Source organism: Silurus meridionalis, chromosome 22, assembly GCF_014805685.1.
Source record: "Silurus meridionalis isolate SWU-2019-XX chromosome 22, ASM1480568v1, whole genome shotgun sequence".
Lineage (NCBI taxonomy): Eukaryota > Metazoa > Chordata > Actinopteri > Siluriformes > Siluridae > Silurus > Silurus meridionalis.
This window is the reverse complement of record NC_060905.1, coordinates 18,743,035-18,768,943: the sequence shown is the minus strand read 5'-3', so window position 1 is coordinate 18,768,943 and position 25,909 is coordinate 18,743,035. Positions and strand designations below refer to the sequence as shown.

Sequence of the window (25,909 nt, the reverse complement as noted above, 5' to 3'; positions counted from 1 at the left end):
CTCCTCATCTCAACTACAACACCTGACTTCACTAACACCCATGTGGCTGAATGAATCTCCACAAATCTCCACAAACACACTTCAAAATCTAGTGGAACATCTTCCAAAAAAAAAGGTGTAGGTTAACTGGTTAACAGCAGTTTTTCTTTTCTCTCGCTCTTTGTTTTACTTTTTTGTTCTTAGTTTCTCTCTCAGCTTTTGCATTATTGTCTTTCACATACTAAATTCTATCACTCATGCTTTCTTTTCTCCTTCATTTCTTTTACCACTCCATTAATTTCAGCATAAGTGGTGTTTCTGCATTAGGATACATGAATGGCAGTGTGATGGTGTGATTCTGCTGCGAGTGATCCTACAGAAGCTGTTAGTGTTTATATGCAGCTCTCAGGCTATAGGTTTGAGATTGCAGCACGGTAACTTTACTCTCGCTATACCATCGGCTCTGAATAATTGAGCAAGGTCACACGTGACACGGGCAATTACAGAGAGACGAAAGACCACACGCCGTGAGAAACATGATGCACAATAAAGAGTATGACAGAATTCCACAGAACAGATCACACTGAGGTTTAATCCTGTACTGAGAGGAAAAAAGTGAGAGGAATAAGATGGAGGAAAGGAGAAGAGGATAAAGACCTTTTCAATGATGATGAGATCTCCAACTTGTATGTCTGAGCTCTTCACCTGGATCTTGCCTGAGAAGAAAAACCAAAAAAAAAACCAAACCAATGAAAACCTAACAAAAGAAAAGAAATATTCCACCAGATGAAAACCTCTAGCAGGTTGAAGGGTTTGATATCACATAGAAATTTCATAATGAAAGAAAAACAAGTCATACTGTTTATCCAGTTCAAAACTACATCAAAATTTAATATAGTGCTGTCTCAATTCAATTTACACTCCACCAGCAATAGTTTGTGGACACCTGATCATAAGATTGCTATGTGATTTTATAAACATCTCATTCCACATCTAATGCCTATTGGCTGTTATAATAACTGCCAGTCTCCGGGAAAGATTAGATTTGGGAGAGTGATTGTGGATATTCGTGCTCATTCAGACCAGAGAGATGGGAAGTAAAAAGTACAAATACTTCATTACTGTACTTAAGTGGATTTTTCTGGTATCAGTTCTTCACTTCACTATTTGTTTTTTAGAAACATTTTACTTTTACTCTACATTTTTACACAAATATACTTCCTACTGCTTACATTTTCAAAGCAGCCTCAGTACTTTAGATTGAATCTATTTGGTGACGTTCAATATTGTTTCTTCTCATTGCGACGTTTTCAATCCACTGGTGTATCATTTCCTGTCTCTCACACACCACAAACGTAGACTAGTTTCTGAAGCGCACAATGAGCAGGACAGAAGGCAGTAAGAAGTCTGGGATCAATGTGAATAAGACAGTAATGACATAATGTCCAGTTTCCAGTGTGACACTAAAACAGGTAGTAGCAAAGGCAAATTTTTTACTTAAAAACATGTCAGAGCCCAAACTTATTTACTTTAACTAGAGTAAAAACTTACCAGAGTCTTTTCAAATATGAGTATTTGCACTTCTACTTTAGTGAAGGACGTGTGTACTTTTGCCATCTCTGATTCAGACACAATGGTGTTAGTAAAGTCAGGTACTGATGAGGTGATCTAAGTGCATTCAGCGTTCACACTCATCCTAAAGGTGTTCCTACCCATGTAAAGCAGATCTTCATGGAGCTCACTTTTTCCCAGAGACATTGTCATGCTAAAACAGGTTTGGGTCTCCTAGTTACATTAAAGGGTAAACGTAAATTTAGTTTCTAGCGCATCCAAAGACTGCATTCTGTACAATTGTGTGCCTCTGACTTTGCGGTAACAGTTTGGGGTAGAATCGCATACGGATAGAAAGTTTTGTCCAAGTAGTGCATTTTGGATACGGCCAAAATAATCATTGCCTTGGGTTCAACAGACTCAGACGTTCAGTGTAATGAGACTGTACAATAACTGACATTTTTATGAGAATAAATGTAAAATGAGTGCATTTGTTAAATTGGTACTACTACAGAAAGAGCTGTTATTTAATTAAACTGAATAATCCACCTGTATTTTTGTATTTTATTTCTGGCCTGTTTTGAAGGCTGTGCATGAAATTTTTGTTCACTACTGGCCTGGACCCAAAACAATAATCAGCTGGCATGAAGAGGAAGTGGTAATGTTTACCTCGAACTGTGAGCTTGCTGTATATCTGAGAATTCATCTCTTTGTCCCTCCTGTAGCGGCGCACCTCGTCCACGGCCTCTCTCACCATGGTGACGGCTAACACAAACGCCTGAATGACAGGAGGAACAATGAAACCCATTAAAAACTGAAACAATGGCTTTAGAGGTCACACGGGTCGGATATGGATTTGTGTGGGATCTGTTGAGATCAGTGGGACTCACCAGGGGCGCCCAGTAGGTGTAGAGGTAGCCAATTTTGAGGGACGGTACAAACTGTGAGCAGGCCACCACCAAGAAATACAAGTTGAGGAAAAACTTGAACTGCTGGTATAAAACCTAAAAATAGAGACCAGAAAAGAACAATCTACTAACATCTTTTTCCTTTTCAGCAGCATTTGGCAGCTGCCTTTATGCAGACTCCAAATCACACAACTGAGCAGATGAGGGTTAAGGGCCATGCTCAAGGGCCCAACAGTGACAGCTTTAGTGTGCAAGGATTTAAACTCATGGCCTTCCTATCAGCATATAAGTTTGTTCCTCATAAAAGGTGGAATCAAAAGTTTAGAGACTAATGTTGTAACTGGTGCTGTTCTGACCATGTAATTGCAAGTTAGAACAAAGAGCAAATGTAAAATTCTGTGCGAAACTGCAAATCTGCAACAGAGAGACAAGAGCGGCAGAACATCACTGGAAGACAGCGAGAGATCAGGAAGACCTTCAACAAGCACAAACACCGAAAATGTCGAAACCGTTCTGCAACTTACACACACACCCTGCTCGCCAGATTCCGCTTCTGTGCACTTTACCCCTCTTCACGAAGATGAAGATCAGCTCAAAGGTAGCAGAAGGTGTTTGACACGCTTCGAAACAAAGACTTCCAGGATATGTTTCAGAAGAACTCTGGGAGCACTGTGATAGTGTGTAAACATTGATAAATAAAGTACTTTCTCATAAACAGAGCCAGTCTCGAAACCTTTTGATACCACCTCAAAGTTTACCCCTAATGAGCTACTCAGTGGTGACTATGGCAAAAAAAACTCCCTTAGATGACATGAGGAAAAACCTTGAGAGGAACCAGACTCCAAAGGGAACCCATCGTCATCCTCAACACCGAATGCCCATTTATTCCAGTTTCTTTGCACTCTTCCAGCATTTAATATTCACAATTTTTGCATGTGGGGATCAACAACAAAACATTAGGGTTTTTTTTGGAAGCATTACGCTAAAGCTCTGTGTTCTCCTCACTCACTGTTCTAATAGATCATGTTCTACCTGTTTACTGACTGATCAGATATAGTTGGCGACCCAGCGGCACTTCAGATGAACAGCTCGTATCCTCATGCAAAATTCATTTGACAAGCTGAAAATAAAGTTACCAGACACACTTGAATAAGACATCAGCCGTGGCACCACAGCGGCTCGCCTGGACACGTCAACGGAAAAAGGTACGTCAGGACGCTGAAGCCTCTTCAGACCACAGATAGTGGCTCATTAACCTGATTGCTGAGGGAAATCTGCCCTGAAAAAAGACAGGTGGGGATTTCACTCTAAACAACAATTGTGCAGAGACACAAGCAATGGGGCCAAGGACCTGGACAAATCACTCTACCAGATATCAAGCACAAGCTGATTTTTTTGTACTGGATTTTTACACACTATTTAAAGGAGAAAACCTGCTGATCCAGCCTTAATCCTACATAGTTCTCAAAAATTGTAATCAGCTCAATGCTGCTGAGGACGTCTCCATAAAACGCCATAAAAATGCATGAGATTACTGTGGGTTCCACTTACAAATGATGAAACTATAAATAATAAAAACAATAATGAACACACACTCAAATACTCAATAAAATACATACACATACATGTCTACGTCAGACCCCGCAGAGCTCGACTGGGCCACTGAACATCTAGAAACAACGTTACGTTACACTCTAAATGATGTAGCTCCAAGACCAAAATGATCAGGGAGAAAAAATTAGCACAGTGGTATAATGATCATACACACACCTTAAAACAGACCACTCGAAAACTAGAACGTAAATGGCGTCAAACAAAATTAACAGTATTTCAAATAGCATGGAAGGAGAGCCTCCTAAATTATAGAAAATCTCTTAGTGCTGCCAGATCAGCATATTTCTCCACCCTCATAGAAAATAACAAGCATAATCCTAGATTTTTATTCAGCACAGTAGCAAAATTAACAGGGAATAAAAGCACTACACTAACATGCACACTACAATAGGTAGTAATGATTTCATGAACTTTTTTAATAATAAAATTGAAAACATCAGGAAAGAAATCCAGGCGGTTAATATAAATCCAAATTATTTTACAAGTAACCCTGTAGACAGCAGTGTCATTATAGCAGACAATCAATTACAAAGCTTCACTACTATTCATGAGAGTGACTTAATTTCATTAATCTCCTCATCAAAATCATCAACCTGCCTTCTTGATCCCTTGCCTACTAGTTTCTTTAAACAGATAGCTCCAGAGGTAATCAAACCTGTTTTAAAAATAATTAACTCTTCCATTAGCACTGGTTATGTACCGAAATCCTTCAAACTGGCAGTTATCCACCCCCTTATTAAGAAACCTGACCTTGACCCATGTCAGTTGTCCAACTACAGACCGATATCAAATCTCCCCTTTATATCCAAAATTTTAGAAAAGGTTGTAGCACAGCAGTTATGCTCACATCTGCTTATGAATAACATTTTGAAATGTATCAGTCAGGATTTCGGCCTCATCATAGCACAGAGACGGCGCTAGTTAAGGTGGTAAATGACCTGTTATTGGCCTCTGATCAGGGTTTTGTCTCCTTACTTGTTTTGCTCGACCTTAGTGCAGCTTTTGACACCATTGATCACACTATACTGCTTGCTAGACTTGAGAATGTTGTAGGAATAAAGGAACAGCTCTCTCTTGGCTCAGGTCTTATTTGACTGATCGCTATCAGTTTGTGGATGTAAATGGTGAGTTCTCCACACTCTATGAGGTAAAGTTTGGTGTTCCTCAAGGATCTGTCTTAGGCCCACTGCTTTTCTCTTTATATATGCTGCCTCTTGGTGAAATTATTCATAAACATGGGATTCGCTTCCATTGCTATGCTGATGACACACAGCTGTATATTTCAGCAAAGCCAGATGAGAGATCAGCTTAACAATGTTGAGAAGTGTGTAAAGGACATTAGACAGTGGATGCTTAATAACTTTCTTCTGCTCAACTCAGATAAGACGGAAGTACTTTTACTAGGACCACATGCAGCTAGAAATAAACTTTCCGATTATGTAGCATCTCTGGATGGTGTTTCTGTTTCAGCATGTACGGCTGTCAAAGACCTTGGTGTGATTATTGACCCGAGTCTTTCCTTTGAGTCTCACGTGAATAATATCACCAGAATCGCCTTCTTTCACCTTAGAAATATTGCTAAGATTAGAAATATGATGTCGTTACAGGATGCAGAAAAACTAGTTCATGCTTTTGTTACTTCTAGATTAGACTACTGTAACGCTTTACTGTCTGGGTGTGAGTAAGTGCATAAATAAGCTTCAGTTAGTCCAGAATGCAGCAGCAAGGGTCCTCACTAGATCTAGGAAATATGACCACATCACCCCTGTTTTAATCAGTCTACACTGGCTCCCAATCAAATCTCGCATTGATTATAAAATATTACTACTGACGATAAAGCACTTAACGGTTTCGCACCGCAGTATCTGAGTGAACTTCTGTACCAGTATGATCCTCCACGCCTACTTAGATCAAAAGGTGCTGGCTATCTGTTGGTTCCTCAAATAATGAAGACTACAGCAGGGGGCAGATCTTTCTCTTATAAAGCCCCACAGTTATGGAACAGCCTTCCAATCAGTGTTCGGGACTCGGACACAGTCTCAGTGTTCAAGTCGAGGTTGAAAACTTATTTATTTAGTCAAGCCTTTTATCAGTAGATTTTTCTTAGGTAAAGGCACAGATCTGGAGGGAGCATGGATATAGAGTGTTTGGTGAACTGGTATATTTGTATGCTGTCGCCCCTCACATTCACACGCTCACTCAGGTTTGTTGACGGTGGTGTGGTGGGTCGTCTCTTATCCCAGAGATCCCTCATGTCTGTGTTACCTTCTGGTTCTCCCTTTTAGTTATGCTGCCATAGCGAGTCTTGCCGGAGACAAACTGCACAGTGACATTAACTTTCATACACCAATAGGGACACTTAATAATCCATATCCTTCTCTTCCCGTCACCCTCTCTCTCTCTCTCTCTCTCTCTCTTCGGTCGAGTTAAACATGCTCCTGAGGCTCCAGTGACCACTGTTCCTGCCCCTCTCCCCTCCTTGGATCTTCACACTTCTGTGCAGCTCGGGACAGTCTCTCATCAACACCTTGGGTGGTTCCATGTAATTCCGGAGTAGAACGGGTGCTTTGAGGACGGATTGGACTGTAGTTGGTGTCGGTGGTCTGCAGCACTGACTCGGGAGTGCAGTTTGCTTCTGATCGTCATCACTGTACCCCACAACATTTGCCATCTCGGGGAGTTTTTCCTTGCCACAGTTGCTCATCAGGGACAAACATACTTACAAAGAACATATTTATGTTTAATCACCACATTATCTGTGTAAAGCTGCTTTGAGACAATGTTCATTGTTAAAAGCGCTATACAAATAAAAACCAGCACCAGCCATATTACTGTTTACATTTAGTTTTTGCATCTACTCAATTGCAGCTGATGCTGTTCAGCATAACATTTTGTGTTTATATTTACAAGTACTCTTTTGTTTACAGGAATCATTTTTGCACAATGTTCTGAATAACACATTATAAAATAGGTTTACTGTTCAGCACTATTTTGTGTATTTTGTGTATCTGTCCTACACTGTCTTGTATTGTATTTGCACTCGGTCGCACACAATGCACTTCATAAAGCAAATTATTAAATGACTTTAAACCATATCTCTATGTTGTGTGACGTATCCCTATGGTGTGTGACGTATCCCTATGGTGTGTGACGTATCCCTGTTGTGTGACGTATCTCTATGGCGTGTGACGTATCTCTATGTTGTGTGACGTATCTCTGTTGTGTGACATATCTCTATGGTGTGTGACGTTTGCCTGTTGTGTGACGTATCTCTGTGTTTTGTGAATCATCTCACTGTTGTGTGCTGTATCCCTGTTGTGTGACGTATCTCTATGTTGTGTGACGTATCTCTATGGTGTGTGACGTATCTCTATGGCGTGAGGTATCTTTATGTTGTGTGACATATCTCCATGTTGTGTGATGTATCCATGTTGTGTGACATATCTCTGTGTTGTGTGACGTATCTCTATGTTGTGTGAGGTATTTCTATTTTGTGTGACGTATCCCTGTTGTGTGAGGTATCTCTATGGTGTGTGACGTATCTCTAGGGTGTGTGACGTATCCCTGTTGCCTGAGGTATCTTTATGTTGTGTGACATATCTCTATGTTGTGTGATGTATCCCTGTTGTGTGACGTATCTCTGTGTTGTGTGAAGTATCCCTGTTGTGTGACGATCTCTATGGTGTGTGACGTATCTCTAGGGTGTGTGACGTATCCCTGTTGCGTGAGGTATCTCTGTGTTGTGTGACTTAACTCTCTGATGTGTGACGTAACTCTCTGATGTGTGACGTATCGCTGTGTTGTGTGACGTATCGCTGTGTTGTGTGACGTATTTCTATGTTGTGTGATGTATCTATGTTGTGTGACGATCTGTGGTGTGTGACGTAGCTGTGCTTTTTTTTACGTATCTCCATTCTGCGTGACATATCTCTATGTTGTGTGACGTTTGCCTGTTGTGTAACGTATCTCTGTGTTTTGTGACTTATCTCTGTGTTGTGTGCTGTATCTCTGTTGTGTGATGTATCTCTATGGTGTGCGAGTTATCTCTATGTTGTGTGACGTATCCCTGTTAAGTGACGTATCTCTATGTTGTGTGAAGTATCTCTCTGTTTTATGACGTATTCTTGTTGTGACGTATCTCTATGCTGTGGATGTTTCTCTATGTTGTGGAACGTTTGCCTGTTGTGTGACGTATCTCTATGTTGTGTGACGTATTTCTATGTTGTGTGACGTATCTATGTTGTGGGACATTTGCCTGTTGTGAGACGTATCTCTATGTTGTGTAAAATGTCTTATTGTTCTAACATGTATCTGTTGTGTGACGTATCTCTTTGTGTGACTGCTCTATGTTGCGTAACGTATCTCTATGTTGTATGACGTATCTCTATGTTGTGACGTATATCTTTTGTGAGACGCTCTATGTAGCTTGACTTATCTTTATGTTGTGTGACATGTCTGTTGTGTGACGTATCAGTGTTGCGTGACATCTCTCTGTTGTGTTATGCATCTCTATGTTGTGTGACGTATCGGTGTTGCGTGGCGTATCTCTTTGTTGTGTGACATATCTTTATGTTGTGTGACGTATCTGTGTTGTGTGACGTATCTATGTTGTGTGATGTAGCTCTATGTTGTGTGACGTAGCGCAATGTTGTGTGACATAGCTCAATGTTGTGTGACATAGCTCAATGTTGTGTGACATAGCTCAATGTTGTGTGACATAGCTCAATGTTGTGTGACATAGCTCAATGTTGTGTGACATAGCTCAATGTTGTGTGACATAGCTCAATGTTGTGTGACATAGCTCAATGCTGTGTGATGTAGCTTTTTGTTGTGACGTATTTCCATTGTGTGACGTATCTGTGTTGTGTTATGTAGCTCTATGTTGTGTGACGTAGCTCAATGTTGTGTGAGGTAGCTCCATGTTGTGTGAGGTATCTCTGTTGGGTGAAGTAGCTCTATGTTGTGCGATGTAGCGCAATGTTGTGTAAGGTAGCTTCATGTAGTGTGACGTATATATCTGTTGTGTGATGCATATTTATGTTGTGATGTATCTCTGTTGTGTGTTGTATTTCTGTTGTGTGACGTAGTTCTGTGTTGTGTGACGTGGCGCAATGTTGTGTGACGAGCTCAATGTTGTGTGACATAACTATGTTGTGTGACATAACTATGTTGTGTGACATATCTCCATGTTGTGTGGCGTAGCTCTGTTGTGTGACGTAGCTCTATGTTGTGTGACGTATCTGTTTTGTGGCATATCTGGGTTGTGTGATGTAGCTCTATGTTCTGTGAAGTATCTTATGGTTTTGTGACATCTCTATTTTGTGTGACACAGCTTTATGTTGTGTGACGTAGCTCAATGTTGTGTGACATAACTATGTTGTGTGACGTATCTCTGTTGTGTGACGTATCTCTGTTGTGTGACGTATCTGTGCTTTTTTTACGTATCTCTATGTTGTGTAATGTATCCCTATGTTGTGTGACATAGCTCTATGTTGTGTGACGTATCTCCATTCTGTGTGACATATCTCTGTTGTGTGACGTAACTCTATGTTGCGTGATGTATCTCTCTGTAGTGTGATGTCGCTCTATGTAGTGTGATGTCGCTCTATGTTGTGTGATTTAAATCAAATCAAATCAAATGTTATTTGTCACACACACACACACACACACACACACACACACACACACACACACATTACGACATGCAATTAAATGCTTTGTATGACTGTCCAACATTTAAGCATAAAAAAGGAATAGAATTTAAGGAAAAAAATTAAGTAGATAAATAAAAAGTATAAACTATAGAAAATATATGAAAATATATGTATACACATAAATGAGTATGGCAGATATTAGAAGTACAAATTAAAGTGATTGCCCTTAAAGTGTCCATGTGCAGTATGGTGTGGTATAAAGTGGCACTGTGCTGTTCAAGTCCAGAGTTAAAGTGACAGTCCAGAGTTAAGGTGTCATAATAGTGCAAAAAAAGTTGTGCAGAAATGAGTGACGATGGAGAGAAAGTTCCAGTACTAGATCCTGGGTGTTTCCTGGTTTAAACTCCGAATGGCCTGCGGGAAGAAGCTCCTCCTCATTCGCTCAGTGTTCTTTAAAGGAGTGGAAGCGCTTCCCTGAATGCAACAAAGAAAATAGTCCATTGTTGGGATGGTTGAGGTCTTTCACAAGCTTCCTGGCTCTGGTCCAGCACCACATGCTGTAGATGTCCGGCAGGTCAGGGAGCTCGGTGCAGATGGTACCTTTAGCTGAACGCACCACCCTCTGGAGGGCTCGTCTGTCCTGCATGGTGCTGTCCCCGAACCAGTAAGTGATGCGACAAGTCAGAACGCTCTCAATGGTGCAAGTGTAAAAAGTCTTTAGCACCTGAGAGGGTAGTTTCAAGTCCCTTAAGCGTCTCAGATGGTACAGACGCTGCTGGGCTTCTTTACCAGGGTTTTGATGTGACAGGACCAAGACAGGTCCTGTGTGATGTGAACACCTAGGTACCGGCAACTGTCCACTCTCTCCACTGGGGTCCCATAAATGTTTAGCAGTTGGTATGACCGCTCCTGCTTCGTGCTGAAGTCCACCATCAACTTCATAGTCTTGCTTATGTTTAGGAGAAGATTGTTCTCCTGGCACCATCTCTCCAGGTTTTTAATCTCTTGTATGTAGGCCGTCTCATCATTGTTGGAGATCAGGCCCACCACAACAGTGTCGTCATTAAACTTGATGATGGTGGTGGAGTTTGAAGTGGCCACACAGTTATATGTGTACAGTGAGTACAGCAGGGGGCTCAGAACACAACCCTGGGGAGCTGCAGTGCTGAGAGTGAGGGTAGATAAGGTATGTTTGCCCACCCGTATGGCTTGTGGCCTATCAGTCAGTAAGTTGGAGATCCATTGACACAGTCCCAGGACCTAAAACTTAGAGGTGAGCGTGGAGGGAATTATGGTGTTGAACGCTGAACTGTAGTCCACAAAACAGCATTTTTTGCATAATTCCCTTTTCTGAAGTCCAGGTGGCTCATCGTTGTGTGGAGAAGATGAGCAATGGTGTCTTCAGTAAAGCGTTTCTGGTGGTACTCGAACTGTAGAGGATCCAGTGTGTCTGGTTGTGATGCAGTGATGAAGTCTCTGACCAGTCTTTCAAAGTACTTCATCAGGGTCAGGGCTACAGGGCGGTAGTCATTGAGGCAGGCGGGCTGGGGTTTCTTCAGGACAGGAACAATGGTGTTTGAAGCATAAGGGGACAATGGACTGTTCCAGGGAGAGGTTGAATATCTCGGTGAACACCAGTGCTAGTTGGTCAGCGCAGGCTTTCAGAACCCGACCTTAGCTCTATGTTGTGTGATGTAGCTCTATGTTGTGTGATGTAGCTCTGTGTAGTGTGATGTAGCTCTGTGTAGTGTGATGAAGCTCTGTGTAGTGTGATGAAGCTCTGTGTAGTGTGATGAAGCTCTGTGTAGTGTGATGAAGCTCTGTGTAGTGTGATGTAGCTCTGTGTAGTGTGATGTAGCTCTATGTTGTGTGATTTAGCTCTATGTAGTGTGATTTAGCTCCATGTTGTGTGATTTAGCGCCATGTTGTGTGATTTAGCTCCATGTAGTGTGATTTAGCTCCATGTAGTGTGATTTAGCTCCATGTAGTGTGATTTAGCTCCATGTAGTGTGATGTAGCTCTATGTTGTGCGATGTAGCTCTGTGTAGTGTGATGTAGCTCTATGTTGTGTGATGTAGCTCCATGTAGTGTGATTTAGCTCCATGTAGTGTGATGTAGCTCCGTGTAGTGCGATGTAGCTCTGTGTAGTGTGATGTAGCTCCATGTTGTGTGATGTAGCTCCATGTAGTGTGATTTAGCTCCATGTAGTGTGATTTAGCTCCATGTTTTGTGATGTAGCTCCATGTTTTGTGATGTAGCTCCATGTTTTGTGATTTAGCTCCATGTTTTGTGATTTAGCTCCATGTTTTGTGATTTAGCTCCATGTAGTGTGATTTAGCTCCATGTAGTGTGATTTAGCTCTATGTGGTGTGATGTAGCTCTATGTTGTGTGATGTAGCTCTGTGTAGTGTGATGTAGCTCTGTATAGTGTGATGTAGCTCTGTGTAGTGTGATGTAGCTCTGTGTAGTGTGATGTAGCTCTATGTTGTGTGATGTAGCTCTATGTAGTGTGATTTAGCTCCATGTAGTGTGATGTAGCTCTATGTAGTGTGATGTAGCTCTATGTTGTGTGATGTAGCTCCATGTTTTGTGATTTAGCTCCATGTTTTGTGATTTAGCTCTATGTAGTGTGATTTAGCTCCATGTTTTGTGATTTAGCTCCTTGTTTTGTGATTTAGCTCTATGTAGTGTGATTTAGCTCCATGTAGTGTGATTTAGCTCTATGTTTTGTGATTTAGCTCTATGTAGTGTGATTTAGCTCCATGTAGTGTGATTTAGCTCCATGTAGTGTGATTTAGCTCTATGATTTAGCTCTATGTAGTGTGATTTAGCTCCATGTAGTGTGATTTAGCTCTATGATTTAGCTCTATGTAGTGTGATGTAGCTCTATGTAGTGTGATGTAGCTCCATGTAGTGTGATTTAGCTCCATGTAGTGTGATTTAGCTCTGTGTAGTGTGATTTAGCTCTGTTTAGTGTGATTTAGCTCTGTGTAGTGTGATTTAGCTCTGTGTAGTGTGATTTAGCTCTGTGTAGTGTGATTTAGCTCCATGTAGTGTGATGTAGCTCCGTGTAGTGTGATTTAGCTCTGTGTAGTGTGATTTAGCTCTGTGTAGTGTGATTTAGCTCTGTGTAATGTGATGTAGCTCTGTAGTGTGATTTAGCTCTGTAGTGTGATTTAGCTCCATGTAGTGTGATGTAGCTCTGTGTAGTGTGATTTAGCTCTGTGTAATGTGATGTAGCTCTGTGTAGTGTGATTTAGCTCTGTGTGTGATTTAGCTCCATGTAGTGTGATTTAGCTCTGTAGTGTGATTTAGCTCTGTGTATTGTGATGTAGCTCTGTGTAGTGTGATGTAGCTCTGTGTAGTGTGATGTAGCTCTGTGTAGTGTGATGTAGCTCTGTGTAATGTGATGTAGCTCTGTGTAATGTGATGTAGCTCTGTGTAGTGTGATTTAGCTCTGTGTAGTGTGATTTAGCTCTGTTTAGTGTGATTTAGCTCCGTAGTGTGATTTAGCTCTGTAGTGTGATTTAGCTCTGTAGTGTGATGTAGCTCCGTGTAGTGTGATGTAGCTCATGTAGTGTGATTTAGCTCTGTGTGTGATTTAGCTCTGTGTAGTGTGATTTAGCTCTGTGTAGTGTGATGTAGCTCTGTGTAATGTGATGTAGCTCTGTGTAGTGTGATGTAGCTCTGTGTAGTGTGATTTAGCTCTGTGTAGTGTGATTTAGCTCTGTGTAGTGTGATTTAGCTCTGTGTAATGTGATGTAGCTCTGTGTAGTGTGATTTAGCTCTGTGTAGTGTGATTTAGCTCTGTGTAGTGTGATTTAGCTCTATGTTGTTTATGTACACCAGGGTTCTGGAGAGCTATATATGGCTGAAATGACAATTAAGGCTTCTTTTTTTTTTTTACTTGATGAATATAGTTTAGCACAGTCTACCACATAGACTCTTTCAAGTGGTGACTGTTGAAATAAGCTAACATCTCTCCCAAGGCCAAAATCAGACTTTTCCCACACTCTGATTCTAACTCTGATACTGATTCTTCTTTAAGATTCCAAGACCTGGACCCTGATAAATCTAGCATGGCACACGCTTGAAAATTTCCAAATGTGATTATATATGTTACACTTTGCAATCAACTTCAGAACAGAGTCGTTGGAAGTTAATGGAAATCGCACATTGTGAAGGTGTGGCTACATGTCAGAATGAATGCTAAGCATCTACCACACCCACACACACACTGTAATGAAGAATTCAACCTGCACAGTGGGGAGTTCAGCAAACTGCACAAAAGAAAATGTGGATCAAACAGGTTAAAAAGGATCTGAAAAATCTGTAACTCGATTTATGTGAAGCCAGAAACTTAAATACAGACTGCCAAGTCTGGGAACACCTGTACTGCTGAGAAATCCATAGGTATCCACAGCAGCAGAGTGATTTTGGGGAAACCCTGCATAAATCCCAGCTAGGGATTGATAGAAAGTTGTTCCCTGCATGTCCCCTTGATGAAGATGGCTTTCCTCTTCAATCTGGTTCCTCTCAAGGTCTCTTGCTCATAGCATCTCAAGGAGTTTTTCCCTCACCCCAATCACCTCTGGCTCGCTTATTAGGATTAAACATATAGGAACTACTTTATGAAGTAAAACATTTCTATCTGTAATTTATTTATTTCTGTAAAGCTGCTTTGAGACAATGTCTGTTGTTAAAAGCTCTATACAAATATAATTGAAAATAATTATAAACATTTAAACAATTATAAACATATAAACATTTCCTTTATTAATGAACTTAAAAACTAGCTCACCTAGCTACTAGCTACTAGGTTTTTATTCCCGTTAATTAAACCTTTAATCATGAGAAAGCAGACTGGAGTCCAAGAATTTGATCATTAGTTAATCATTAAGCCATGATGAAAGTGTTGACTAATAAACAACCTCCATGCCATACATGTATAACTGCATGTGTCCCGTGTGTGATCTACACTTACCCCTGGTACGAAGGTGATGATGTTGTATTTCTGATTTTTGATGGCGTTTTTAGGATACTTCTCCTCACATTTTTCCGGGTGACCAAGCCAGACGGTTCGAGCCTTCAGCTCCTTCTTCCTCCGGCACATGTGAGCCATGTGATCACAGCAGCTGAGATCAGCAGTGAAGTGAAATTACAACGAGAAAGTGCTCAATGTGGCTTTAAACATTCATCAGCAAGCAATCAAACTTAGCTGCATTTTAACATATACAGTGGAACCTCGATACTCATGACCTTGAAACTCGCGACCTTGATAGTTTGTGACTTTTTTTATTTGGAACCGGACTAAAAGTAACTAAAAAATCTGATAGTTGGTGAGAAGCCGCGAGTAACGAAAGTCCGGAGTAACATTACAAAACAGTTTGTACTAATAAATTACATCAAAATGTAAAAAAAAAAAAACAATTGTATTATACATTTAAAGTAGTAAATATAACATGTTTTTTGTTGAGTTTACAGGAAGTTAAAAGGAACCATCAGAAGAAGAGTCAAAACCTTGCCATTTTTTCATATATTTATTTATATATATATATATATATATATATATATATATATATATATATATATATATATATGAGCAAAAGTTTGTGGACACCTGATCATAAGATTGGTACATGCTTTTTTAACATCTCATTCCACATTTATTACCCATTTGTTCTTATAATAACCTTCACTCTTCTGGGAAGATGTTCCACTAGATTTTGGAGTGTGCTTCCACTCCAACGCAAGTAAAACAGATCTTCATGGAGCTTTCTTTGTGCACAGGGGCAATGTCATGCTGGAACAGATTTGGGTCTTCTAGTTCAAGTGAAGATCCTATACAACCACATATAAAACATCCTATACAATTGTGTGCCTTCAACTTTGTGGTAACAGTGTGAGAAGCTTTAAGAAGCACATAAGAGTTGGAAGGTCAGGTGTCCCAATAATTTTGTCTGTAATAATGTCTGTATGTTTTGATTATAGCTGGACTGTGAATTAAAGTTTTTTTGAATGTAAATGAAGTCCCATTCTGTCCTGCTTCACTCCATCAAGAGCAAATCAGAATTTGCCGAAGCAAACAATATGCTCACAAATAAATTATTTATAATATACTTTTACGTTAAGAAAAAATATATAAATAAATGAATATAAAAATAAATACTATATGTTTCAGTGTTGGCTAATTCTCAAGATTTCACCATCATCATCATAATCAGTTCTTATTTTCTTTTATTTTCCATTTATAGCATTTTCCAGAACAACTTAGATTTATCTCATTCATACATACTATAAAGTTTGATGCTGAGCAGCTTGATGTGGCTGAGATTTGAAGTCATGACCTTGAGTTTAATGCCTTAACTACTAATCAGCCACGTTCCCGTTTCTAATGTATTAAGATTTATTATATTTATTAGTACTACCAATTTTGTATATTTTTACCACCACTCGAGCAGGTCTTTCCAGCACAAGAATTAGAGTTGTTTTACATTTGCTTTTTATTTTACACAATTAAAAAAAATGTGCATTATGGTAAAAAAAAAAAAAGATGCAGAACATACAACTGGAGCATCTCACCACATCCCTGCTCCTATTTCCCTCGTTTCCCTCGTGTTCTGTTCTCTAAAGCCAAGCACGAATGCTTCTGCTCAACTCTCATTCCCCACTCTGAAGGTCATACAGCGAGCTTGTTGACTTTTCTATCTGTTTTGACGTTCCACCTGAAGTCTACACGGGCGTGCTGATGGAGAGGATAGCCAGGCCACTGTTGAGTGTACACAGTCATGCTGATTGGTTTGCTTGGCATTAACACAGATTACATAAAGTTGGGGGGAAAAAAATACAATAATATTTGTGTTGGCCTATCAGCCCTCTGTGCACAAGTCGCGAGCAGCCCAATTCATAAGAGAGATTATTTGCTCAAATAAACGTTGTTTAAATAATTGGGCCATTTGAATAAGCGGAATCACTCTGCTTGAATTATTTGTTCGTTTCATAATCCTTTGCCTAAGCACACTGAAAATTACTGGCAAGCACCAAACTGGTCAGCTGTGTGAAATCCGATTTGTTCATTAGGGAAACAAAATCAATATGCAGCTTACAACTGAGATGCATCACCGATAAACAAATGACAACGGAAACAAGGGTCGATCGAGCAAGTCGCTTTATATACAGAACACTCCGATGAGAGGCCCATGCTAATCATATTTCAATATGAAATGGCACGGAGCAGTATTGAGAGCTTTCCAGGATAGGAATCACACTGAGTAAGCACAGCTTCTGACCTGAAATTCAGTCACACTACTTAACCACGCTCACTTCTGACTGATGATGTGCAACAAGGACCTGTGTGTGTGTGTGTGTGTGTGTGTGTGTGTGTGTGTGTGTGTGTGTGTCATGCACAGTAACCTGAGAATCCAAGGCTATTCGAATAAAAAGTTAATAATATTCCCTTCTCACACAGATCCTGATAAGTAACTGCCATTCCTGAGGGGTGAGAACATTCCCCTTATAATGCGTAACTACTAAGTATTTTATTTATTTATCTACAAAACACAAGTTATGGACATGAAGTGGATTGTAAATGCAATCTTCTCTGGGTATTTGTCTTAGGGTTTTTTTATAGGATCTATGAAAGTGTGTGAAAACTCTGTGTATTGATGAGCTGCGTTCAGGTTAATAACAAACTGAACTATGACCTGTTGTTGTTTTTTTTTATCGCTTCTGCTGCAGCTTTTGCAAAAACATATTTGTCTGATCTCATAACTTGTTTCACGTGTTTCCTACAGGTTCACTCCGGGTTCTCTGTTTTCCTCTTATCTTTGTAAAAATAGCAGTAACTGTCTATGCTGTGAAATTTCTACAATCCTGACTAGGACTAGATAAAGTGCTTGCTGAAGATAGATGAGAGGATGGATGGACAGATGGATGGACAGATGGATGGACGGACGGATGGAGGGATGGAGGGATCGATCAGCGCTGTTGTATGAATGGATGAATGTTAGATGGTGGTTGAATGGATAAACAGAAGAATGTATGTATGTATGTATCAATAGATGGATTGATAAATGGATGAGTGGATGAATAGATAAATTAATGGGTGGGTAGGTGGGTGATTGTATGGATGAATAGATGACTGGAAAGATGGATGGTTAACGGTTTTATGGCTGATTTGTAGATGAGTGGATAAATGAATATGCTTTCTATGGAACAATGGATGGAGGGAATACTAAGTGATCTCTAGCAGGAAAAAGCTTTCTGATTCAAACAACACCAAACAAACACTTTGGTTTTGTTGGTGTTCTGGTTTGGTGAACTGAGCTGAAGGGCAGAGTTGTTGTTTTTGTATTATTTGTATAGACATAGAAATGCAATTCTCCAAACTAATTGTATTAATTATACAGTACAGTTATATCTACCAAAGCTTTTGTTGAAGTATGGTTAAGTGTGATGTACCTTCCACACAACACCTTCCAGCCTCCACAGAGGAACCAGCCCAGACCACGGCGCCTCTGTCTGATCCTGGCTCTGGGAAGTGTTTGGTAATCGCTCTCATCGTTCTCAAAAGCCTCCTCAGACATCATTAGTGGCATCTCGTCAAGATTCAAAGCCTCGTCTTCAATCTGGTACCTGGAAGAAAGTCAAAAAAGAGTGAGCGCAAGCTTTTTTGTTTTTTTTTAAGGACTCAGTGGAAAACTTGTGATGTTATAAAACAGTTTGATGCCCAAAATGCAAAGTATACAAATTGTTTAGTTGCAGTAGCAGTGTGCAGACAGTCGACTTCAGTACTAACAGATGTGGAGAAATTATGAAGCAAAGCACTCAGATAATTTTTTTGTCATTTGCAGATGTCTAATGGACAAACTCATACAAGAACCAGAAAAAAAAAACACTTTTAGCTTACTCAAAGGGACAAAACATAACATTCAGTACCATTAGCCAAAGGAATGAATGTGCTACAGTTTCATCCCAGAGTTTCATGAATATGACTGCCAGCAATCAACCTTGACATAAGCATGAATAAAGCATCTAAATAACATCTAATTAAGTATGAACATAAGCAGTGGGTATAAAGCGCTTCAGATCAGCGTTACAGAACTACGCGTTAATCAAATCTAACTTCCGTCCACCAATATCCCTCATTCTGCACCATAACTTACTCTTCTACCGTACGTGCATCCTGATGAACTTCCTTCATTGTTTGCGTTCTGCTGCTCACTGGATCCAATCTTTGAGATTAAGATCAGAGCCCTGGGTTGCTTTAAATCACCAGAAAAGACTTAGAAAAAAGAGCTTAAGTGTTAAATTGAGAGTACTGTGCACACTCCCACTCTCCAGTGCTGCGTAACAGAAAGCTACAATAGCATGCAGAGATAAACCGAGTCTCCAGAGGATATCGGATTGCAGCCACACATCAGCCCAGTATCTCCTTCTCTTACATCCTACAGACCTGCTCCCACTGACGCACTTCAATTATTTACTTCTGTTACAAATTGATCATTAATCCAATATTAATCAATTATCAAATATCACTTATCATTTATAAGATAACATTATAAATGAATTTTTTAAGCTGTGAAACAGAATGATTTCTAAAATGATCAATAATTTTGAAATGATTTTATATTCCATTTATTACTCACTTTGACTAAACAGTGATCACCATAACCCCAAACAACCAATCACTGATCACCAATTTCTCATCAATGACCAATCACTAATCACTCCTGTTCCCCCATAACCAATCACTGGTCACAATTTGCTTTTGTGTCTATATTTACTTGTAATAAAAGTTTCCTAACCCTAACCCTGTCCTGTTCTTAACAGAGATGACAACATTTTGTCAATTCCTGAACAGCTCTATTTTGAAGACAGAATTACTGAATACGACTGTAACGCTTTCACTTTCAAAACAGAACAATATTATTTAGGAACACTGCATTCCTGCTGGTTCATATCGTCATATCGTATCGTCTGAACGCTAAATCCACATGTAGATTTCTGTCGAGACGTTTGTCTAACAATGTCCATTTTGATTATAGAATTAAAAGATTTACTTAAAGAAAAAGAAAGCGGTTATTATTGTAAAGCACTTTATGTGAAGGCTGTAAACAAGAGACCTGATGACGATCACGTGACTTCCCACTCACGTGATATAGATCCTTAACATATTGACAACAGAAACATAACGGCCATAACAATACCGGACATATTATATATTATTAACTTAATCTTATAATAAATGTTTATTAATGAGCGAACAGAGGACTGAATGTGTGTAATGAATAAAACCTGTCATCCTGCACAGCATCAGTGAGACACTGACAGCTCCAGCACTCAGATTAGCCTGCTAGCTCCAAACTCCGTCACCGCCCCGTATAACACACTTCAGCGGCCATATAATAACATTTATACTCACGGACACTCAAGCGGACATGATAAGAAAGTGTCCCCGAGAGATTTAGTAGAACTCTAACCTGTGAGCTCTGCCAGTATTGTAATACGGGGGTTTCTTGGGGTTGCTCCGTACTGGATTCAGTGGAATGCTGTCAGCCATCTTGGCTGCAATGTGTACAAAATGACGTCACTTGAATGCGCCGCTCTGCGTCCTTATGGCGCAGCGCTGAACACTTCACTACTACCCAGTACTGATCATCTGTCAGGGCGGAATGTGTAAGAATACTGTTCAGTAAGGACAGGCAAACAACCTATAAACTTTATTGTTTCATATCAACAGCCAATCACTGGTTAAACTGTTTCAAACAACTAATCACCACTGTTTCACTTCAACTAATCACTTATCACCACTGTTTCACTTCAACTAATCACTTATCACCACTGTTTCACATTAATTAATCACTAATCACCACTGTTTCACATTAATTAATCACTAATCACCACTGTTTCACATCAATTAATCACTAATCACCACTGTTTCATCAATTAATCACTTATCACCACTGTTTCACTTCAACTAATCACTTATCACCACTGTTTAACATCAATTAATCACTTATCACCACTGTTTCACATTAATTAATCACTAATCACCACTGTTTCACATTAATTAATCACTAATCACCACTGTTTCACATCAATTAATCACTAATCACCACTGTTTCACATCAATTAATCACTTATCACCACTGTTTCACTTCAACTAATCACCACTGTTTCACTTCAACTAATCACTTATCACCACTGTTTCACTTCAACTAATCACTTATCACCACTGTTTCACATTAATTAATCACTAATCACCACTGTTTCACATTAATTAATCACTAATCACCACTGTTTCACATCAATTAATCACTAATCACCACTGTTTCACATCAATTAATCACTTATCACCACTGTTTCACTTCAATTAATCACTTATCACCACTGTTTCACTTCAACTAATCACTTATCACCACTGTTTCACATTAATTAATCACTAATCACCACTGTTTCACATTAATTAATCACTAATCACCACTGTTTCACATCAATTAATCACTAATCACCACTGTTTCACATCAATTAATCACTTATCACCACTGTTTCACTTCAACTAATCACTTATCACCACTGTTTAACATCAATTAATCACTTATCACCACTGTTTCACATAAATTAATCACTAATCACCACTGTTTCACATTAATTACTCACTAATCACCACTGTTTCACTTCAACTAATCACTAATCACCACTGTTTCACTTCAACTAATCACTTATCACCACTGTTTCACATCAATTAATCACTAATCACCACTGTTTCACTTCTACTAATCACTAATCACCACTGTTTCACTTCAACTAATCACTTATCACCACTGTTTAACATCAATTAATCACTTATCACCACTGTTTCACATTAATTAATCACTAATCACCACTGTTTCACATCAATTAATCACTAATCACCACTGTTTCACATCAATTAATCACTAATCAGCACTGTTTCACTTCAATTAATCACTTAACACCACTGTTTCACTTCAATTAATCACTAATCACCACTGTTTCACATCAATTAATCACTTATCACCACTGTTTCACTTCAATTAATCACTTAACGCCACTGTTTAACTTCAATTAATCAATAATCACCACTGTTTCACATCAATTAATCACTAATCACCACTGTTTCACTTCAATTAATCACTTAACACCACTGTTTCACTTCAATTAATCACTAATCACCACTGTTTCACATCAATTAATCACTTATCACCACTGTTTCACTTCAACTAATCACTTATCACCACTGTTTCACTTCAACTAATCACTTATCACCACTGTTTCACATTAATTAATCACTAATCACCACTGTTTCACATTAATTAATCACTAATCACCACTGTTTCACATCAATTAATCACTAATCACCACTGTTTCATCAATTAATCACTTATCACCACTGTTTCACTTCAACTAATCACTTATCACCACTGTTTAACATCAATTAATCACTTATCACCACTGTTTCACATAAATTAATCACTAATCACCACTGTTTCACATCAATTAATCACTAATCACCACTGTTTCACTTCAACTAATCACTAATCACCACTGTTTCACTTCAACTAATCACTTATCACCACTGTTTCACATCAATTAATCACTAATCACCACTGTTTCACTTCTACTAATCACTAATCACCACTGTTTCACATTCAATTAATCACTTATCACCACTGTTTAACATCAATTAATCACTTATCACCACTGTTTCACATTAATTAATCACTAATCACCACTGTTTCACATCAATTAATCACTAATCACCACTGTTTCACATCAATTAATCACTAATCACACTGTTTCACTTCAATTAATCACTAACACCACTGTTTCACTCAATTAATCACTAATCACCACTGTTTCACATCAATTAATCACTTATCACCACTGTTTCACTTCAATTAATCACTAATCACCACTGTTTAACTTCAATTAATCAATAATCACCACTGTTTCACATCAATTAATCACTAATCACCACTGTTTCACTTCAATTAATCACTAACACCACTGTTTCACTTCAATTAATCACTAATCACCACTGTTTCACATCAATTAATCACTTATCACCACTGTTTCACATCAATTAATTACTAATCACCACTGTTTCACATTAATTAATCACTTATCACCACTGTTTCACATAAATGAATCACTAATCACCACTGTTTCACATTAATTACTCACTAATCACCACTGTTTCACTTCAACTAATCACTAATCACCACTGTTTCACTTCAACTAATCACTTATCACCACTGTTTCACATCAATTAATCACTAATCACCACTGTTTCACTTCTACTAATCACTAATCACCACTGTTTCACTTCAACTAATCACTTATCACCACTGTTTAACATCAATTAATCACTTATCACCACTGTTTCACATTAATTAATCACTAATCACCACTGTTTCATCAATTAATCACTAATCACCACTGTTTCACATCAATTAATCACTAATCACCACTGTTTCACTTCAATTAATCACTTAACACCACTGTTTCACTTCAATTAATCACTAATCACCACTGTTTCACATCAATTAATCACTTATCACCACTGTTTCACTTCAATTAATCACTTAACGCCACTGTTTAACTTCAATTAATCAATAATCACCACTGTTTCATCAATTAATCACTAATCACCACTGTTTCACATCAATCACTAATCACCACTGTTTAACATCAATTAATCACTAATCACCACTGTTTCACATCAATTAATCACTAATCACCACTGTTTCACATCAATTAATCACTAATCACCACTGTTTCACATCAATTAATCACTAATCACCACTGTTTCACATCAATTAATCACTTATCACCACTGTTTCACATCAATTAATCACTAATCACCACTGTTTCACATCAATTAATCACTAATCACCACTGTTTCAAATCAATTAATCACTAATCACCACTGTTTCACATCAATTAATCACTAATCACCACTGTTTCACATCAATTAATCACTAATCACCACTGTTTCACATCAATTAATCACTTATCACCACTGTTTCATCAATTAATCACTTATCACCACTGTTTCACATCAATTAATCACTAATCACCACTGTTTCACATCAATTAATCACTAATCACCACTGTTTCACATCAATTAATCACTAATCACCACTGTTTCACATCAATTAATCACTAATCACCACTGTTTCAAATCAATTAATCACTAATCACCACTGTTTCACATTAATTAATCACTAATCACCACTGTTTCACATCAATTAATCACTAATCACCACTGTTTCATCAATTAATCACTAATCACCACTGTTTCAAATCAATTAATCACTAATCACCACTGTTTCACATCAATTAATCACTAATCACCACTGTTTCACATCAATTAATCACTAATCACCACTGTTTCACATCAATTAATCACTTATCACCACTGTTTCACATCAATTATTTACTTATCACCACTGTTTCACATCAATTAATCACTAATCACCACTGTTTCACATCAATTAATCACTAATCACCACTGTTTCAAATCAATTAATCACTTAACGCCACTGTTTCACATCAATTATTCACTTATCACCACTGTTTCACATTAATTAATCACTAATCACCACTGTTTCACATCAATTAATCACTTATCACCACTGTTTCACATCAATTAATCACTAATCACCACTGTTTCAAATCAATTAATCACTAATCACCACTGTTTCACATCAATTAATCACTAATCACCACTGTTTCACATCAATTAATCACTAATCACCACTGTTTCACATCAATTAATCACTTATCACCACTGTTTCACATCAATTATTTACTTATCACCACTGTTTCACATCAATTAATCACTAATCACCACTGTTTCACATCAATTAATCACTAATCACCACTGTTTCAAATCAATTAATCACTTAACGCCACTGTTTAACTTCAATTAATCAATAATCACCACTGTTTCACATCAATTAATCACTAATCAGCACTGTTTCACTTCAATTAATCACTTAACACCACTGTTTCACTTCAATTAATCACTAATCACCACTGTTTCACATCAATTAATCACTTATCACCACTGTTTCACTTCAATTAATCACTTAACGCCACTGTTTAACTTCAATTAATCAATAATCACCACTGTTTCACATCAATTAATCACTAATCACCACTGTTTCACATCAATTAATCACTTAACACCACTGTTTCACATCAATTAATCACTAATCACCACTGTTTCACATCAATTAATCACTTATCACCACTGTTTCACATCAATTAATTACTTATCACCACTGTTTCACATCAAATAATCACTTAACACCACTGTTTCACATTAATTAATTACTAATCACCACTGTTCCACATCAATTAATCACTTATCACCACTGTTCCACATCAATTAATCACTTATCACCACTGTTCCACATCAATTAATCACTAATTACCACTGTTTCACATCAATTAATCACTTATCACCACTGTTTCACTTCAATTAATCACTTATCACCACTGTTTCACATCAATTATTCACTTATCACCACTGTTTCACATCAATTATTCACTTATCACCACTGTTTCACATCAATTATTCACTTATCACCACTGTTTCACATCAATTAATCACTTATCACCACTGTTTCACTTCAATTAATCACTAATCACCACTGTTTCACATCAATTAATCACTAATCACCACTGTTTCACATCAATTATTCACTTATCACCACTGTTTCACATCAATTAATCACTTATCACCACTGTTTCACATCAATTAATCACTAATCACCACTGTTTCACTTCAATTAATCACTAATCACCACTGTTTCACTTCAATTAATCACTAATCACCACTGTTTCACATCAACAACCAATCACTAATCACCACTGTTTCACTTTAACTAATCACTAATCACGACTGTTTCACATCAACAACCAATCACTTATCACCACTGTTTCATGTTAACTAATCACTTATCACCACTGTTTCACATCAACAACCAATCACTTTTCACCACTGTTTCACATCAACAACCAATCACGTTTCACCACTGTTTCACATTAACTAATCACTAATCACGACAGTTTCACATTAACAACCAATCACTTTTTACCACTGTTTCACATCAACAACCAAACAGTAATTGCCCTTGTTCACAATGACCAATCACTCACCACCATATTCCC

At 38.3% G+C, this 25,909-nt stretch overlaps 1 protein-coding gene across 1 annotated transcript in view; it reads right to left on the bottom strand.

The window, feature by feature from the left end:
• Positions 1-20,336, bottom strand: part of atp9b (ATPase phospholipid transporting 9B) — a 62,476-nt gene extending 42,140 nt beyond the window's left edge. Inside the window, 6 exon segments of the mRNA XM_046834451.1 lie at positions 637-695; positions 2,200-2,308; positions 2,421-2,534; positions 14,691-14,841; positions 18,167-18,340; positions 20,188-20,336. Of these exon segments, the coding sequence (XP_046690407.1) occupies positions 637-695; positions 2,200-2,308; positions 2,421-2,534; positions 14,691-14,841; positions 18,167-18,340; positions 20,188-20,267 (687 nt within the window). The 5' untranslated portion in view covers positions 20,268-20,336.
• Between the last annotated feature and the right edge of the window lie 5,573 nt (positions 20,337-25,909).